Consider the following 15,241-nt stretch of genomic DNA (forward strand, 5'->3'; position numbering starts at 1 on the left):
CTCGAGCTAAAATGTTTGGGAACCACTACTCTGATCTAACTCCACTGACTCTATGCACTCTGGGATAATTGACGTTTTCCATACCGTTGTGAACCGCTATGGTTATTTTTTCATGTGATAAATTGGATGAATAAACAATATACTCTGTAGTAAACAACAAATGTTAATTTATTTCCATATAAATCACAAATTACAAAAGGTGTGTCAATTTTTGCACTCATAGAGTTCAAACCACTCTGGATTTTATTCTGTGCCGCTGTCGATTCTATTCTAATTTACACTCCATAGTATAACATACCGTTGTGCAAAAGAGAATAATAACTTAAGCTTTTTAGGTTCATTTCTTCCTCTGGCTGATGCCTCTGGAGCGGGCCAGGGATGCCTGTCGTACTTTGGCGTAGGTTTTAACAGCACTAGTCCCCAGGTTGAGGTGGAGGGTTTGATGGTGCACCATTACGGACGGGGGAGAGGCCATACTGCATAGAGAGGAGTTGGCAGTGGACACTCGATCCCATGGCCCAATGGATTCAGGATCACTTTCTCCTCTGCCTGCTCCCATTCTTGTTACACCATACTTCAGCTTTACTGCACTACTGCTCTGCCTGTAGTACAACAGAGAAAACAAGGTGAAATATAGTAGGAATACAGTGTATTTTATCATCAGGTTGACAAGTTACGTTTATTGCATAATCATTAGATGTGACCAGAGATGTGAACAACAATCACATTAATGTCTGTTGACGTACAGTGGACTGCATTGTGTTTGTGAGGTGTGATCCTGCTGTTCCTCTGTCAGGGAATGGTTCCATTTCCCCTCAGGTGAAATTTCCTGTGTATGAAATGTGTATATTAAATAAATCATGTTATTGCTCTCACTTATGTTTCACCTGCACATTGTGGCTATGTCTACCATGTTAAAACAACATCTCACAACAACAGACATTTTAACAGGTAAAGTAGTTAATTACCTTGGTGATGTCATGTTGGCCTTGTTCTCTTAGTTTCACAAGGCCATTGTGCAAGGTGGCGTTTTCTTGCTGCAGAACCCTGATTCGAATGTTATTTGCCTGCAGTTGCTGCTCCATATCTAAGAGCAAATTACCTGTACCTGGTGAAGATGCATATCATGATGTTATAATACTAGTAAAGCTTAATTTACTCTATATGGCAATTTAATTTATGGTAAACATGGAATTAGAGAATACTTGAACTGTAAATAAAGAATATTCATATTAATGGATATTCTTTATTATAACATGGTGTATTTGGAGCATAGAGTAGGATTCTACGCCATTTATGACAGAGATTACTGAAAAGAATGCATTAGAAAATACAGTGGCGATTAAAACCAAAAGTAAAGGAAAACATTACGTAAAAGGAAGCCTATTATTTAATAGAAAATGTAATAGAAGTACATATGCACACACATTTCCAAAACACACTCCACCCCCAAATCTTTTTGGCTTATAACAGTTAAACCAGGTTGTCAAATTAGGCCAGGTAGATAGCCAGAAGGGACGATTTGTCAACATAATGTTGACAAATCGTCCCTTCTGGCTATCTACCTGGCCTAATATTGACATATTATGTCAATATTCTTCGAAAACAGCAGAATCTACAAGCTCACAACGCATTGTGTGTTTGTAGATCGTCTATTTTCGATCAATAGACAAAGAATAAAATAGGGCTCAAGTGTTTCCTCATTTTGCTGGGGACCCTCCTGGAACATCCTGAAGGACCCCCGAGGTCCCCAGAACCTACTTTGAGTGAGTTAAACAACACAAGTATCAATATCAAATGATGAGAAAGCTGAACATTCTGTTCCATTCAAAGTAATTGCTCATAAACATATGTCAGCCTCTTGCTTCATATTTACCAAAGGTGACAATACCTACAGAACAAAGCTTTATGTACACAGCTACAGGTAATACCAGTGGATTTAACATAGTTTTTACATCTCATAAGGTCATGTATAGTACAATAAAGCTAAAACAAATCCATACTCTGTGGTTGTGCCTGAGGCGGAGGATGGAGCTCTGGGAAGGCCACCAGTAGTCTCTCCCTCTGGGTTAAATCCTGCATTTCTAGCTTTAGCTGGGACACAGTGTTCTGTAGTTCACTTTCACCACTCTCCAGTTTTAGCTTCTCCTTCTGGAACTCAGAGCACAATTCCTAGGGGACAAAAGTAGTAAATGGCTGTCATTGAGAAATAATAAGGTTTTTATAGAAACATTACAAGCCATAGCTGAATGAGCATTGAGAAATAATAATGTTTTTATAGAAAAATTACAAGCCATAGCTGAATGGGGAGAGAGGCCGTCTGGGAATCGAAGTTCTCACCGGTCCACCTAGTAGTCTATGCATTGAGGTTTCCCTGAGTGAGACACTTCACCCCTAACTGTTCAGACCGGTGATGTATCAATAGCACCCACTTCTCATAATAGTTAGGATAGGTAAATACAGAGATTTCACATACGGTTTGTGCAAAACGGCCGTGGCAAAAAATATCCCAAAGGAGTGGGGACCAAGAAGCATTTTATATTTTGATTGTGGGCTGATGTTATGATGTAATGATGAGATGCAACTGGGTGCCATTGGCAGGATTAATTTATTCTTATGCTTAATCTATAGAGCGTGCCAAAATTCCTGAAAGGGGCGTCAACAAGTGTCTTTTGGTAGCGGCAGACATCTTTGAGGGGTAAAAACCAGGTTGACTTAACATCGCCCAATGCCACGCCCAATGCCAACGCCCCCCGTGGTGACGACGCGTTGGCACGCTCTATAGTCAATGTATACACAAGCTCACAACATGTCTCGATGCTACGCGGTGTGAGCTTTTTTTTTTTTTTTAAGCCCAAGACACCATTTTTTATTGATTGATTGAATACTTTATTAACAGTTTGAAAACAGTACAGTGTTACTATTATACAAAACATCTAAAAGGATAATACAAAAAGCCCTAAGGGCTTGTTTCCCTTGTGGTCCTGTGATCATCATATGACAAAGTATAAATTGGCCTTTAGTCCATGTAGCTCAATGCTTTAGTCACAGTGAAGAACATCCTCAAGGGTATTGTGGCTTTTACAGTATGCTTTTACAGTATGTACATTTACTAATCCATAACCCTAAATAACAACTTAACTAAATATTGGTTTTCCACAGTGATACAAGAATAATATACCGTAAATCAGGGGGGAAAAGGAGGAAAGGATCACGTTCTAAGAAACAAAAAAAACATGGCTAGATGTGATTTTATCCAAACAGCTGGAATACATATTTGACCAGTCTGTCTATTTGTCTGAAAATAAAATGTGTTTAAATTATTATAATATCAGGTTATGTTTAATAATTATATAATGCATACAATTTGTTTAAAAGAAATCCTCACATCGGAAGGTAAGGATAGCAAAGAACGATATGAAAACATCAGACCAAACCACAGTGTGTCTGGTGAAAGATAAATATGGTGATAGATCAATCCCATGTAGGTTATCATTAAACAAAGTGACTAATTGCCCATATCCATTTTATGCTGCTGATTCTATATATTCTCCTGGTTTCATCCCCTATGCATTGCTTTTCTATTTTCTATTTAAATATTCTATTTTATCGTTTAATTATTTTTCAATTACCTACTTTTCTTCTGTGTACTTTAACTTAAGCAGATTGTATTGTATTAATGTATGTGCTACATAAATAAAGTTTGATTTAATTGAAGTAGTCATAATACTGTACCTGTTGTCGGTTGAACTGAGCCTGAAGATGCTCCTTCTGCTCTGAGACATTCTTCAGGTGAACCTGTAGGTTGGTCTGCATCTCCTCGCTCTCTGCCAACTGCCTCTGCAAATCTTCACACTCTTGGTCAAGAGCATCCACTCTCTCTAACATAGACTTCTGTTTGGCCTGCATGGACTGGACACAGACTGAATGTAATTGCTGTATTTAAAAAATAAAATCTGCATATCACTTTAGCCACTTTCAACCTAGTGTAAGTTCACAATGTGATGCAATGTCTTGTAGACAGGCTATTTTTGCCATGCTACATCATCATACAACAAAGTAGGGCATAAGTTGTTACGGCACTTAACTGACCTCTAGTTGACGACAAACGCTTTTGTACTTGGCTCTTTCTTTGTCAAGAAGGAGTTGAATTTCAGAGATTTGAATCTTCAACATCTCTGTCCTTTCCTCTAGTTTGCGACGGGCCTCTTCTTCTACCCGTAAGGTCTCCACTTTCTTCTGCAGATCTATATTCTCATTCTCTACCATGAAATACATGTTCCAAGTTAATGCAGTTTCTATGTTTATGAAGATTACTGGGATATAAGTATTACAACTCCTCAACAGGGGAATAACATGGTTCAGTCCTTACCAAGTGCATGTAATGTTTGATGTTGTAAAGCTAGCTCATTTTCCAATCTGGAGTTGTTTTCTTCCAAAGACAATGTTCCTGTGACATACAAAATATATAATATTATAATTAGTAAAAGTAGGCCTTCCACCACAGTAAAATCACTGTGTTAATTTAATGCTGAAAGTGTACAAAGAGTTCCAGATTTCTATTCGTTCATATCTTGTACAAATGATTAAAATTCTATGGTTTCAGCTCCTCATCATTGTGCATAATATTTATCTGTGTGTATGTTTATGTGTACAACCAAAATATAAAGTGTCAGGTGCCTGTGTGTGGGATGTGTTGAAGAAATATAATGTAGTTGGTGTGTGTGCTGCCTTAATAAATGGAATGTTTGTGAGTTTGTATATGTACATTTATGCTTCCTCTATTTGTGTGTGTGTGTGTGTGTGTGTGTGTGTGTGTGTGTGTGTGTGTGTGTGTGTGTGTGTGTGTGTGTGTGTGTGTGTACACACACACACACACACACACACACACACAGTCCGTAAATACACAATATTTTCGAGCTGCGTTCGCTTCCAGCGTTCGCGCGTCTTACTTGTTATAAACCTAGTTGCCTAGTGGCCTAGCTGTCTAAGAGCCTACTGGTCCTCGCCTTGAGGCTATGGTACTGCTTTCCAGATGGTAGCAGCTAAAACTGTCCTTGATCGATGGGGCTGGGATCCTCAATAATCCTTGATTAACACTCAGGATTTTACTGTACATATGATGAAACATCACCTTTTTCCAACTGCTCCATTTCCTCTTTAAACCTCCTCTCTGTTTCTTTCCAGGCTCTGTGTGCCTCCTGCAGTGTGTTATCCAGCTGGTGCATGCTTGTGCGGTGCTTTGCTGTTTCCTGCTTCAATTCCTTCTGCGCTCTCTCCAGCTGAGACTTGTACCCTTCTCGCTGTCTCTCAGCTGCCACCAGTCCGTCTCTTAAAGGCTTCACTGTCCCCCTCACTTCTTGTAGATGCTTTCCCAGCCGACCCATGTCTCTGCGCTGCTCTTTGGCCCACTGTGCCACATCGCCTGCCGTCAGGTGGCCCAGTTCCAGCTCATCCTCTACAGCCATTAAGAGAGGCTGCAGGGACGAGGGCAGCCCTTCACTCCGACACAGATCCACCATGGCATCCCCAGTCTGCCTCAGAACAGATTGCACCCGATCGCAAGCGTCACAGGGGACAAGGGAAGATTCCACTGTTTGGCAGCTCACACTACGGGTATCATTGGAGATGACAGAGGGGCTGCACGGGACAGTGGAACTGGGACAGGGAGATGTAAAAGCAACACGATGCTGTGGCACAAATGAAAAGGAACTTGTTGAAGACGTTAAGGATGGGCAAGGTGTGTCAAAATCAATCTGTGAGCTCATAGCAGAAGGTGCTGTTGTTTTTTCTTCGCAATCAATTCTCTTTGTTTTGATGTTCTTTCGGATGTCTGTGCAGGTCCCCTGATAGACAGAAGAAAATGCCACATTTGAGAATGTTCATAACAAGACTAATGGCCTGACATTTCAAATTCTACTATTTATAATCTCTACTTGAGGGAATTGGTAGGACTACCTTTAGGTTGACAAGCTGAACTAAATTGCTCCAATATTGTCTGACCACAAGACCAACTGATACGCATCCTTTTTGCTGTGTGACTTCTCTCCTCTGTCCCCGCAGCTGTTCAGCATAAACATTGAAACTTTGCAGAAGAAGCAATAGCCTTGTTCAAAGCAAATGAAAAGGAAAGGGAAGTTTTAGTCATTACATATGGTTTAAATGTTTTACTTAAGTAAAAGTATCAATACTGCAAAATAGAAATACTCTGTTACAAGTGAAAGTCTGGAATTCAAAATGTACTTGGGTAAAAGTACAAAAGTATTGCCATCAAAATGTACTTAAAGTACCAAAAGTAAAAGCAGATTGTCCCATTTCAAGTTTTCAAAAGTATAAAAAACTTTTGAAAATAGCCAATCTACAAGCTCACAATGTGTGGCATCGCATGTATATAGGGTTGAAGTGGTTAATGTATGTTTTGTAATAATAATTAAAATCTAGTAAGTAACTAGTAACTAAGGTTTTCAGATAATTGTAGTGGAGTTCCACACACACACACACACACACACACACACACACACACACACACACACACACACACACACACACACACACACACACACACACACACACACACACACATTACCTGTCAATAACCAGCTCCAACAAGACACTGTGGGAATGCTGGTTGAACTCATCCTCCCCGTCAGCAAAGTCATACTGTTCCAGCAGTGACACCAGGTCCAGATGACAGGAGAGCTGGTCGGGGAACTTCCAGGAGGGACAGCGGACAGGTCCAGTTCTGGAGAACACGTCCAGGACAGCGCCCTGGAGGTCTATGAGATCTCTTCTCAGACTGTCAACACAATCCTGGCGACCTAAAAACTCACTCATTTTCGGGCTATAGTTTAAAGATCTGCTTGATGTTGTCTGACCTTCAGATGCACTTTAAACTGCACCGTGTGCTAGTGTGATGTGTTGTTGTTGTTATGATGAACAACTGAACACACACAGCTTTCTGGATGACTTGTTGATACTGCGTCTCCAAAGCAACCTCCACGAACAGCAAGTACCATAATGCTTAGCGGTTAGTCGTACCAGCGTTGCCATGTCTGCTTATTATAAGCGACTTTGGGCTTGTTTTTTTTGTAAAGTTGCTTGCTAAATATTGGTGGTTGCAGTTTTGTGGGTCTTGTTTCAAAAGTGTAGTTGCTTATTTGGGTTGGTTCTAAAAAATGTTCATAAACAATGACCCCCAAATTAATATGTAATTATTATCCATGGACCCTCCATCTGAAAATATTTTGTTCCAGGGACCCCCGTACCAGATTTGTGTTGTTTGAATGTTAAACAAATCCACATTTTGCACTTTTTTACCCCAAGATTTTTGGGGAAATAGCAGATATAGAAGCTCAGATCACGTCGCATCGTGACGCATTGCGAGCTTGTAGATCTGCTATTTTCAAATAGCCAACGTATATGGGATAAAGTGTGACCCAGTCGCTTATTGTGGGCTTGTTTTGGTCATAGACCTGCTTGCTTATTACTCTCACAGGATCTGCCAACACTGAGTAGTACCCGGAAGCAATACACCTCCATTGTAAGGAGCGAGGTTTTACGAAACCACGACGAATAAGTAAGTACTTACAATAAATGATCTTGTTTAGACATTTGTCCAATCCCGATATAGTTTATACATCAACCATATGAGTCAACGTATAGTTCGTATTAATTCACTACTGTACATTAATTCACAGACAATCCCAAGATATCCGTAAAGCTCAGCCATGCCGCCTGGGCCTGTTCAGATCGTCCAGCCGGAGCCAAACATCAAGGTAACGTTCACTAACCTAACCTTAATTTAATCACAATGAATTAAAGTACACTAATGGTCAGGTCCAGTGGCGTAAAGTACATGTCCTCAAGAACAATTTTGAGTTTTGTTTTTGTTTTTACTTTACTGGAGTATTTCCAATTCCCAGTACCTTTACTTCTACTCCACTACATCTTAGAGGCAAATGTTGTACTTTTACTCCACTGGAATTATCTGCAAACGTTAGTTACTTTGTAGATTTAGTTTATTATTACAAAACATACAGTAACCACTTCAGCCAAATATACATTTTGGCCATCTATAGCAGATCTACAAGTTCACAATGCCTGGCATTTGTATATTATATTGTGATCTGTATTATGTATTGTGATCTGCTATTTTCAAAAGATTTTTTGACATTTTATACATTTGAAAACTTGTGAAATTGGTAGTACATTTGATACCGATACTTTTGTACTTTCACTCAAGTACATTTTTAATTCTAGACTCTTACTTGTAACACAGACTGAGTAGGCCTACTTCAACATGACAGTATTGATACTTTTACACTAGTAGAAAATGTGAGTACTTTTTCCACCACTGGTCAGGTCCCAGCATTGGGGCCAGTATGTAATAAATAGGACATATTGGAAATGTACATAACCTGCATAAATAAAGGAAAACACATTACTTTCTAAACGAGCCATTAGTAATTAGCTCATTCCTTCCACTAATGTGAAAGGAAAATCTTTTCAGAATACCTTGCCAGCTTTATTCAATGGGTAGTTAAGTTAATATTATATGTTTGGCTTTGTGGCAAAGCTGTGTCCATTTGGTCGAGGAGCCAAGTACAAGATGTCTCTTTAAGTTAAATATTTGTTTTTGCTTTAATTGTGGTGCTGCTAATAGTCTAGGTGCGGCACCACAATTGAAGCAAAAACTAATATTTAATTTGAAGAGACTTCTTGTACTTGGCTCCTAGGGATGTGGAGCATTAATACAATCCTCCTCTGTCCATGCTATTTCTTCTTGGAGAATTCATTGCTTTTTAAATGTTTCAAATGCATCTTTTAATGAATGTATTAATGTCAACAGGAAAATGAACCACCAGTAGAGGAAACACCAGCCACCAAACCCATTGTTGGTATAATTTATCCACCTCCTGAGGTCAGAAATATTGTTGACAAGACTGCCAGCTTTGTTGCCAGGTTGGTTTCTGTATATTTATGAAGCATGTAAAATGTTACAACTGGAGCCCAATTAGCTTTCTGTGTCTGCATGAGCACGCCAAACTTATATTTAGTCACAATACATTGTCAATCAAAAAATATATATAACTGACTTTCAATATCTGCCGAAGTATAACGGATTAACACCTTTTCCTTTGTAGGAACGGCCCTGAGTTTGAGGCAAGGATTCGTCAGAATGAAATCAACAATCCGAAATTTAACTTCCTCAACCCCAACGACCCGTACCATGCCTACTACCGTCACAAGGTCAATGAGTTCAAAGAGGGAAAGGGCCAGGAGCCATCTGCAGCTGTGCCCAAGGTTATGCAGCAACAGGCCCTGCAGCAATCCCAACAGCAACATCCTCAAAAGGTATAAAATCAGAAAATGATGTACCGATACCATTTTTTCCTTCCCGATACGCATAACTTCTGCGTACCTATCCGATACCAGTGTGTAATTTAAAAAATAATCTAGGACAGTGGATCTCAAAGTGGGGTCCAGGGACTCTCTGGGTTCCTTGAGGGGGTTCCTTGAGGGGGTTTCCAGGTACAGGTATGTAACTCTGAGAGTATACAAATGGAGCCAAATAGACCAGGGGTCCATTTGGTTCCATTTTAACACTCTGTTATGGGGGTCCTTGAAATTAAAAAGTTTAAGAACCACTGATCCAGGAATAAATAAAAATGTAGTGCAGCTACAAGTTAGTAAAATAATAATACAGTAGGAGTATAAAACAGTAGTGCAACATCAACTGAAGCATTCCAAATAATTGATGACTGTAAATGACATGGCATCATCCATGTGATAAATTATGTGGTATCGGAATGGGTTAGACTGACATATTTGCCGACACCGATACCAGCATTTTAGGCAGTATCGGCAGCTTTTCCGATACTGGTATCGGAACAACTCTATATACCGTCTTTCATTCTGGTAGTTGGTTGTTGCGTGATGTCATCAGTTCACACAAGTCCGTTTCTCTTACTGTCTACAGGTGCAGTCTCAGGTGATCCACGAGGCTGTGATTCCCAAAGAGCCACCGCCGGAGTATGAGTTCATCGCCGATCCTCCATCAATCTCAGCGTTTGACCTTGACGTTGTCAAACTCACCGCCCAATTTGTCGCTCGCAATGGCCGGCAGTTTCTAACTCAGCTCATGCAGAAGGAACAGAGGAACTACCAGTTTGACTTCCTGCGGCCACAGCACAGCCTCTTCAACTACTTCACCAAGCTGGTGGAGCAGTACACCAAGGTAGCCCATCCCCAACATTGATTTAGTTCTGTAAGTAGATGTGTTGTAATTATAGTCTCACTCATTTTGATTTTTACCTGCTACCTTGTAGATCCTGATCCCTCCCAAAGGCCTGCTGATGAAGCTGAAGAGAGAATCCGAAAATCCAAGAGAGGTGATGGACCAGGTAATCGTCGTCTTTTCATAAAGAATTTGTTCACTGTGAGTTTGTGTAGGTTAATGTTAATTGACCTTTTAATTGTTTAAAGATCAATGTTAATTGTACATGTTAACGGTGCCACCAGGTGAAGTACCGTGTCGAGTGGGCCAAGTTTCAGGAGCGTGAAAGGAAGAAGGAGGAAGAGGAGCGAGAGAAAGAACGTGTGGCATACGCCCAAATTGATTGGCATGACTTTGTAGTGGTGGAGACGGTGGACTTCCAACCCAATGAGCAAGGTAGGTGCATTTATGTGAAATGGACAAAGATACCTAAATTTACTATCTCTTTCCACAGCCGATCGGTACCTACTGTAACAAAATACATGTATGATGATTGTTGTTGATGTTTCCACAGGCCACTTCCCACCGCCAACCACACCAGAGGAGCTTGGTGCCCGCATCCTAATCCAAGAGCGCTATGAGAAGTTTGGAGAGAGTGAGGAGGTGGAAATGGAGGTTGAAAGTGAGGATGAGGATGATGAGCGGGAAGATACTAGGACTGAAGGCCAACCCCCTCAGCCCTCGGACCAGGACACACAGGTCCAAGACATGGATGAGGTGAGTAGACGGTGGAAAAGTATTCAAATGCATTTTCAAATGAACGTGACCTAACATCCAGATCTAGTAACATAGTTATTGGTGGCTTTTTTAATATAACAAGACTCAATCATGATTGCTTTGCCCAGGGATCTGATGAAGAGGATGAAAAGGCACCATTGCCACCAGACAACCCCATGCCACCCCCGTTGCCCCCAACTCCAGACCAGGTTATCATTCGTAAAGACTACGATCCCAAAGGTAACCACCAGGAAGAAACACTAATGGCATCTCCAGAGTAACAAACTTGTGCTAGTTGCAGTGTGTATTGCCACACTTTCCTGAAATGTGTATTCCCTATCATTGCACAGCCTCCAAGCCTCAGCCTTCAGTTGGTACTCCAGAAGAGTACCTGGTATCGCCCATTACTGGTGAGAAGATCCCTGCCAGTAAGATGCAGGAGCACATGCGCATTGGTCTGCTGGATCCCCGCTGGCTGGAACAAAGGGACCGCAGCATCAGAGAGAGGCAGATCGAGGACGAAGTTTATGCCCCTGGCCTGGATATCGAAAGCAGCCTGAAACAGCTGGCTGAGAGGCGTACTGATATCTTTGGTGTAGAGGAGACGGCCATTGGTAAGAAGATTGGAGAAGAGGAGATCCAGAAGCCAGAGGAGAAGGTGAGAGTTCATTCTTTTTGTTAGGGAATGCCATGGGGCAGGGTTATGATATTCATAATTTATGATAGGGCTGGGAAAATTAACCGAAAATATATCTAAACTGATATTTAGAACAAATAACCGACTTAATCTTGCTCATGTAGTTTAATCGACTAAATCGATTAGTCTGAATAACCACTCAACCCTGTATTATACTATATACAAAAAAGTGAAAATAGCCAATCTACAAGCTCACAACGCATCGGGGACCGTTGTGAGCTTGTAGATCTGCTATTTCCAATCGTTCATTAATCGAGGCAAAAGTTTGAAATAATCGTGATATTGATTTGAAGTCATATCGCCCAGCCCTAATTTATAATAAAAAAAGTAGTGTTATGCAAAGTTTGTATGAACTTGTGTCTTCAGGTGACCTGGGACGGCCACTCTGGTAGCATGGCCCGTACCCAGCAGGCAGCGCAGGCCAACATCACCTTGCAGGAGCAGATTGAAGCCATCCACAAAGCCAAGGGCCTGGTGGGGGAGGACGACGCAAGGGAGAAGATTGGCCCAAGCAAGCCCAGTGATCACCACCCACCACCCATGTCGGCACCCATTCTACCTAAACCTAATCCTCCTATGTCTTCAATGCCGCGACCACCTCACTCTGTAAGTTTCTGTCCTTAAAGGACCATACAGGTGGTATGTTAAGTTGAACTTAACATTATGCCAATAAGAGCATATGGTATTTTCACTATTTTGATTTTCAAGGAAGCCACTTGTTTTCAGTTAATTTGAGTATGGTATGAAAATCAACTCCCAGAGACAAAATGTTATTGCGTGGTCATTTTTATTAATTATGTTATTGTAGCATCTTGAATTGTAAACACAGACCGATTTGAAAAGTCGACATGAAAATAGTTCCTGTAGAAAATGCTCATTTACAAATTAAATTCAAATGTCCATAACTTATATTTAGCCAACAGCAACTGCCTGTCATCTCTAACCCCTTAATGTGCTCTGTCAACAGATGCCACCTCCAGTGCGGACCACTCTCCTGTCTGCTGTGCCTGTGCTCCAAAGGCCAATGGCGCCTGTTGTGCGCTTGGCCCCCGGGCAGGTTCTAGCATCCATGCCTCCCATGATGCATGCTCCCCGCATCAATGTGGTACCCATGCCTCCAAATGCTCAACACCTCATGGCACCCAGACCACCACCTATGGTGGTCCCAACTGGTGAGAAGACGATTCATTATACAGTAATTGTATACTCTACAGTACTCAAGGCTTACGCTAATTACTTTATGGTAATTTTTATTTAAAACCCCTTCCCCCCAGCATTTGTCCCAGCTCCTCAACCACCACAACCACCAGCTGCTCCTGCGCCTCCTTCCCATCCACCCCCGCCTCGTGACGATGAGCCAGCCAACAAGAAGATGAAGACGGAGGACAACCTAATGCCAGAAGAAGAGTTCCTACGTAGAAACAAGGTTTGTCATAGCATTTCCGTAATGGTGTCAAATGACACTATGCACTTTTTTTGACTGATATCCTTGCTTTTTATGGCAGTGATTCTGAACCTTTAATTTTTGACGACCTCCAGTTTGATATGCATTAGTCCACTGACCCCCATTTGATATGATTATTTATCTCTGGAACCCAAGCTACACTGTAAAATCATCTGTTAATTTAACTCTGACAGTGTACAAAATAAACAAATCATTTGTACACTCTGACTCAAGAGTTAAACAGATCCGTTGGTTCATTTTAACTGCGTGTGGACCCCTTGGAACCCACTGTGGATGCTCAAATGGCCAATGTTTTTTTTGTGTCATGTCTTATCTCTAGGGTCCTGTGGCGGTTAAAGTGCAGGTCCCCAACATGCAGGATAAGACAGAATGGAAGCTGAGTGGACAAGTACTCAATTTCACTGTCCCACTTACAGATCAGGTATGCACCTGTTTGCTGTTCTAATTCTCTCCTGCATCTGTCTGCACCTGCAGTTACTTATTGATGTGCGAATGTCCATTTCTCAATAGGTGTCTGTTATCAAAGTCAAAATCCACGAGGCCACTGGTATGCCAGCAGGAAAACAGAAGTTGCAGTATGAGGTATTCATATTTTGGAATATGTGGTATGTTTCACATATGATTGTGGATGAATGAAGGCATTAATATGCATACTTTTCCTCATTTTAGGGCATGTTTATCAAAGATTCCAACTCCCTGGCTTATTATAATATGAGCAATGGTTCGGTCATTCACTTGGCACTGAAAGAGAGAGGTGGAAGAAAGAAGTGAGCCATTCATCAAGAAAAAACATTTCTCTCCAGAAATGTTCCTCTGCAATACATTTTTACATGTGGGTGTTTCATTTATTACCCTCACCATTTTATGTTTTAAGTACTATATTTGTCAGCAATGTTAAAATGGTATTGTCTAAATTGTATGCACAGTATACAACATTTTGAGACAAAGCAATTTTGGATACAACACAATATCCGAAACATTGTAACTCGTAATGTTAAAATTGAGAAACTGTCCCTTGTAAGTAAGCCAAGAGCCTTGGTTGTACTACCATATTCTTGATGTCCAGTACTGATTAACTGCTGCAAGAGTATGTAGAAATCCAGAATGATTGTCCATCTAATAAAGGAATGCTAGACTTTGCATTAACGTTTTGTTTAATTCTTAATCACGTATAGGGACATATAAACTGTTTCTGTCAACTAATGCATGCAGGGCTGCATTCCCCCGACTCGACCACAAGGAGGCAAAGTATCTACAGTGATATTCAAGGAAAATGCTAACGGTTAGAAAGATCAACGTGTGTACTGTAGATCAGGAGTCTATAACGTTTTTCAGGCCAATGACCCCTTGGGCTGAGAGATGAAGCAGGGACCCCCACTGTGGTATTATTGTGTTGCAGATAAAACTTCTTCATAGATTTCATAGATGGCTTCATAGACTTGTTTGACAGCACTATCGTCAGTGTATGTTGGATTCATGTTGATGTGTATTTTCAGACATTCAACCCCCTCTCTACACCAAACCTCTTTGCCAAATAGCCGATCTACAAGCTCCAGACTAACAAACTTGTGCTAGTTGCCAGTTTGCCACACTTTCCTATTTTTGGCTAAAGTTCTCCTCAGTAAAATGGATGTTACGTCATGCTAGGGTTCAAGTGGTTAATGTAAAAAAATATATCCTATCACACTAAGATTTGGCGGCCCCCCTGTAGTAACTCTGAGGACCCCCTAGGGGTCCCGGACCCCCTTTTCAAGACCCATGCTGTGTAGATCCGTTGCCTCCTTGTGGTCAGTTAGAATGTAACCAATGCCAAGTAAGATGGGTGTACACCAGTACCGTTTAAACGCCTCGGCAGTGAAGTTACGACTGATTTGGTGTCCTGTCGATATCCGTGACCTTAATGTTCGCCACAGTCTGTTCATTTTACGACATACTGTAAGTTGAAAATAAGTAAAAGATAATACTTAGTCCTTTGCCTTGACCTTTAGAAAGACCATGTCAAAATAAATCAATTTGACTAACTTTGTCACAAGTGTAAAAGCATAGGTTAAATTATGTTGTGCAACATACTACGACTGTACTTTAA

General features: G+C 40.9%; 2 protein-coding genes across 2 annotated transcripts; one reads left to right on the forward strand and one right to left on the reverse strand.

The window, feature by feature from the left end:
- Positions 1-307: 307 nt before the first annotated feature.
- ccdc157 (coiled-coil domain containing 157) lies at positions 308-6,834 on the reverse strand (the record flags this gene model as incomplete). Its single annotated transcript, XM_084055202.1, has 10 exons — positions 308-602; positions 747-829; positions 969-1,108; positions 2,004-2,172; positions 3,736-3,912; positions 4,093-4,262; positions 4,373-4,450; positions 5,135-5,846; positions 5,959-6,106; positions 6,587-6,834. The coding sequence occupies 10 exons, from the start codon at positions 6,832-6,834 to the stop codon at positions 338-340; spliced, it is 2,190 nt and encodes a 729-aa protein (XP_083911328.1). The 3' UTR covers positions 308-337.
- Positions 6,835-7,494: 660 nt separating this feature from the next.
- On the forward strand, positions 7,495-14,295 carry sf3a1 (splicing factor 3a, subunit 1). The gene is made up of 16 exons (XM_084054101.1): positions 7,495-7,576; positions 7,698-7,775; positions 8,849-8,961; positions 9,144-9,354; positions 9,980-10,237; positions 10,329-10,403; positions 10,522-10,672; positions 10,791-10,993; positions 11,122-11,233; positions 11,344-11,651; positions 12,057-12,296; positions 12,658-12,862; positions 12,965-13,116; positions 13,475-13,576; positions 13,666-13,737; positions 13,825-14,295. Exons 2-16 carry the CDS (start codon positions 7,728-7,730, stop codon positions 13,924-13,926), a joined length of 2,352 nt encoding a protein of 783 aa, XP_083910227.1. The 5' UTR covers positions 7,495-7,576; positions 7,698-7,727; the 3' UTR covers positions 13,927-14,295.
- Positions 14,296-15,241: the final 946 nt, after the last annotated feature.

Source organism: Gymnoscopelus microlampas, assembly GCF_963454915.1.
Source record: "Gymnoscopelus microlampas genome assembly, chromosome: 4".
NCBI classification, from domain to species: domain Eukaryota; kingdom Metazoa; phylum Chordata; class Actinopteri; order Myctophiformes; family Myctophidae; genus Gymnoscopelus; species Gymnoscopelus microlampas.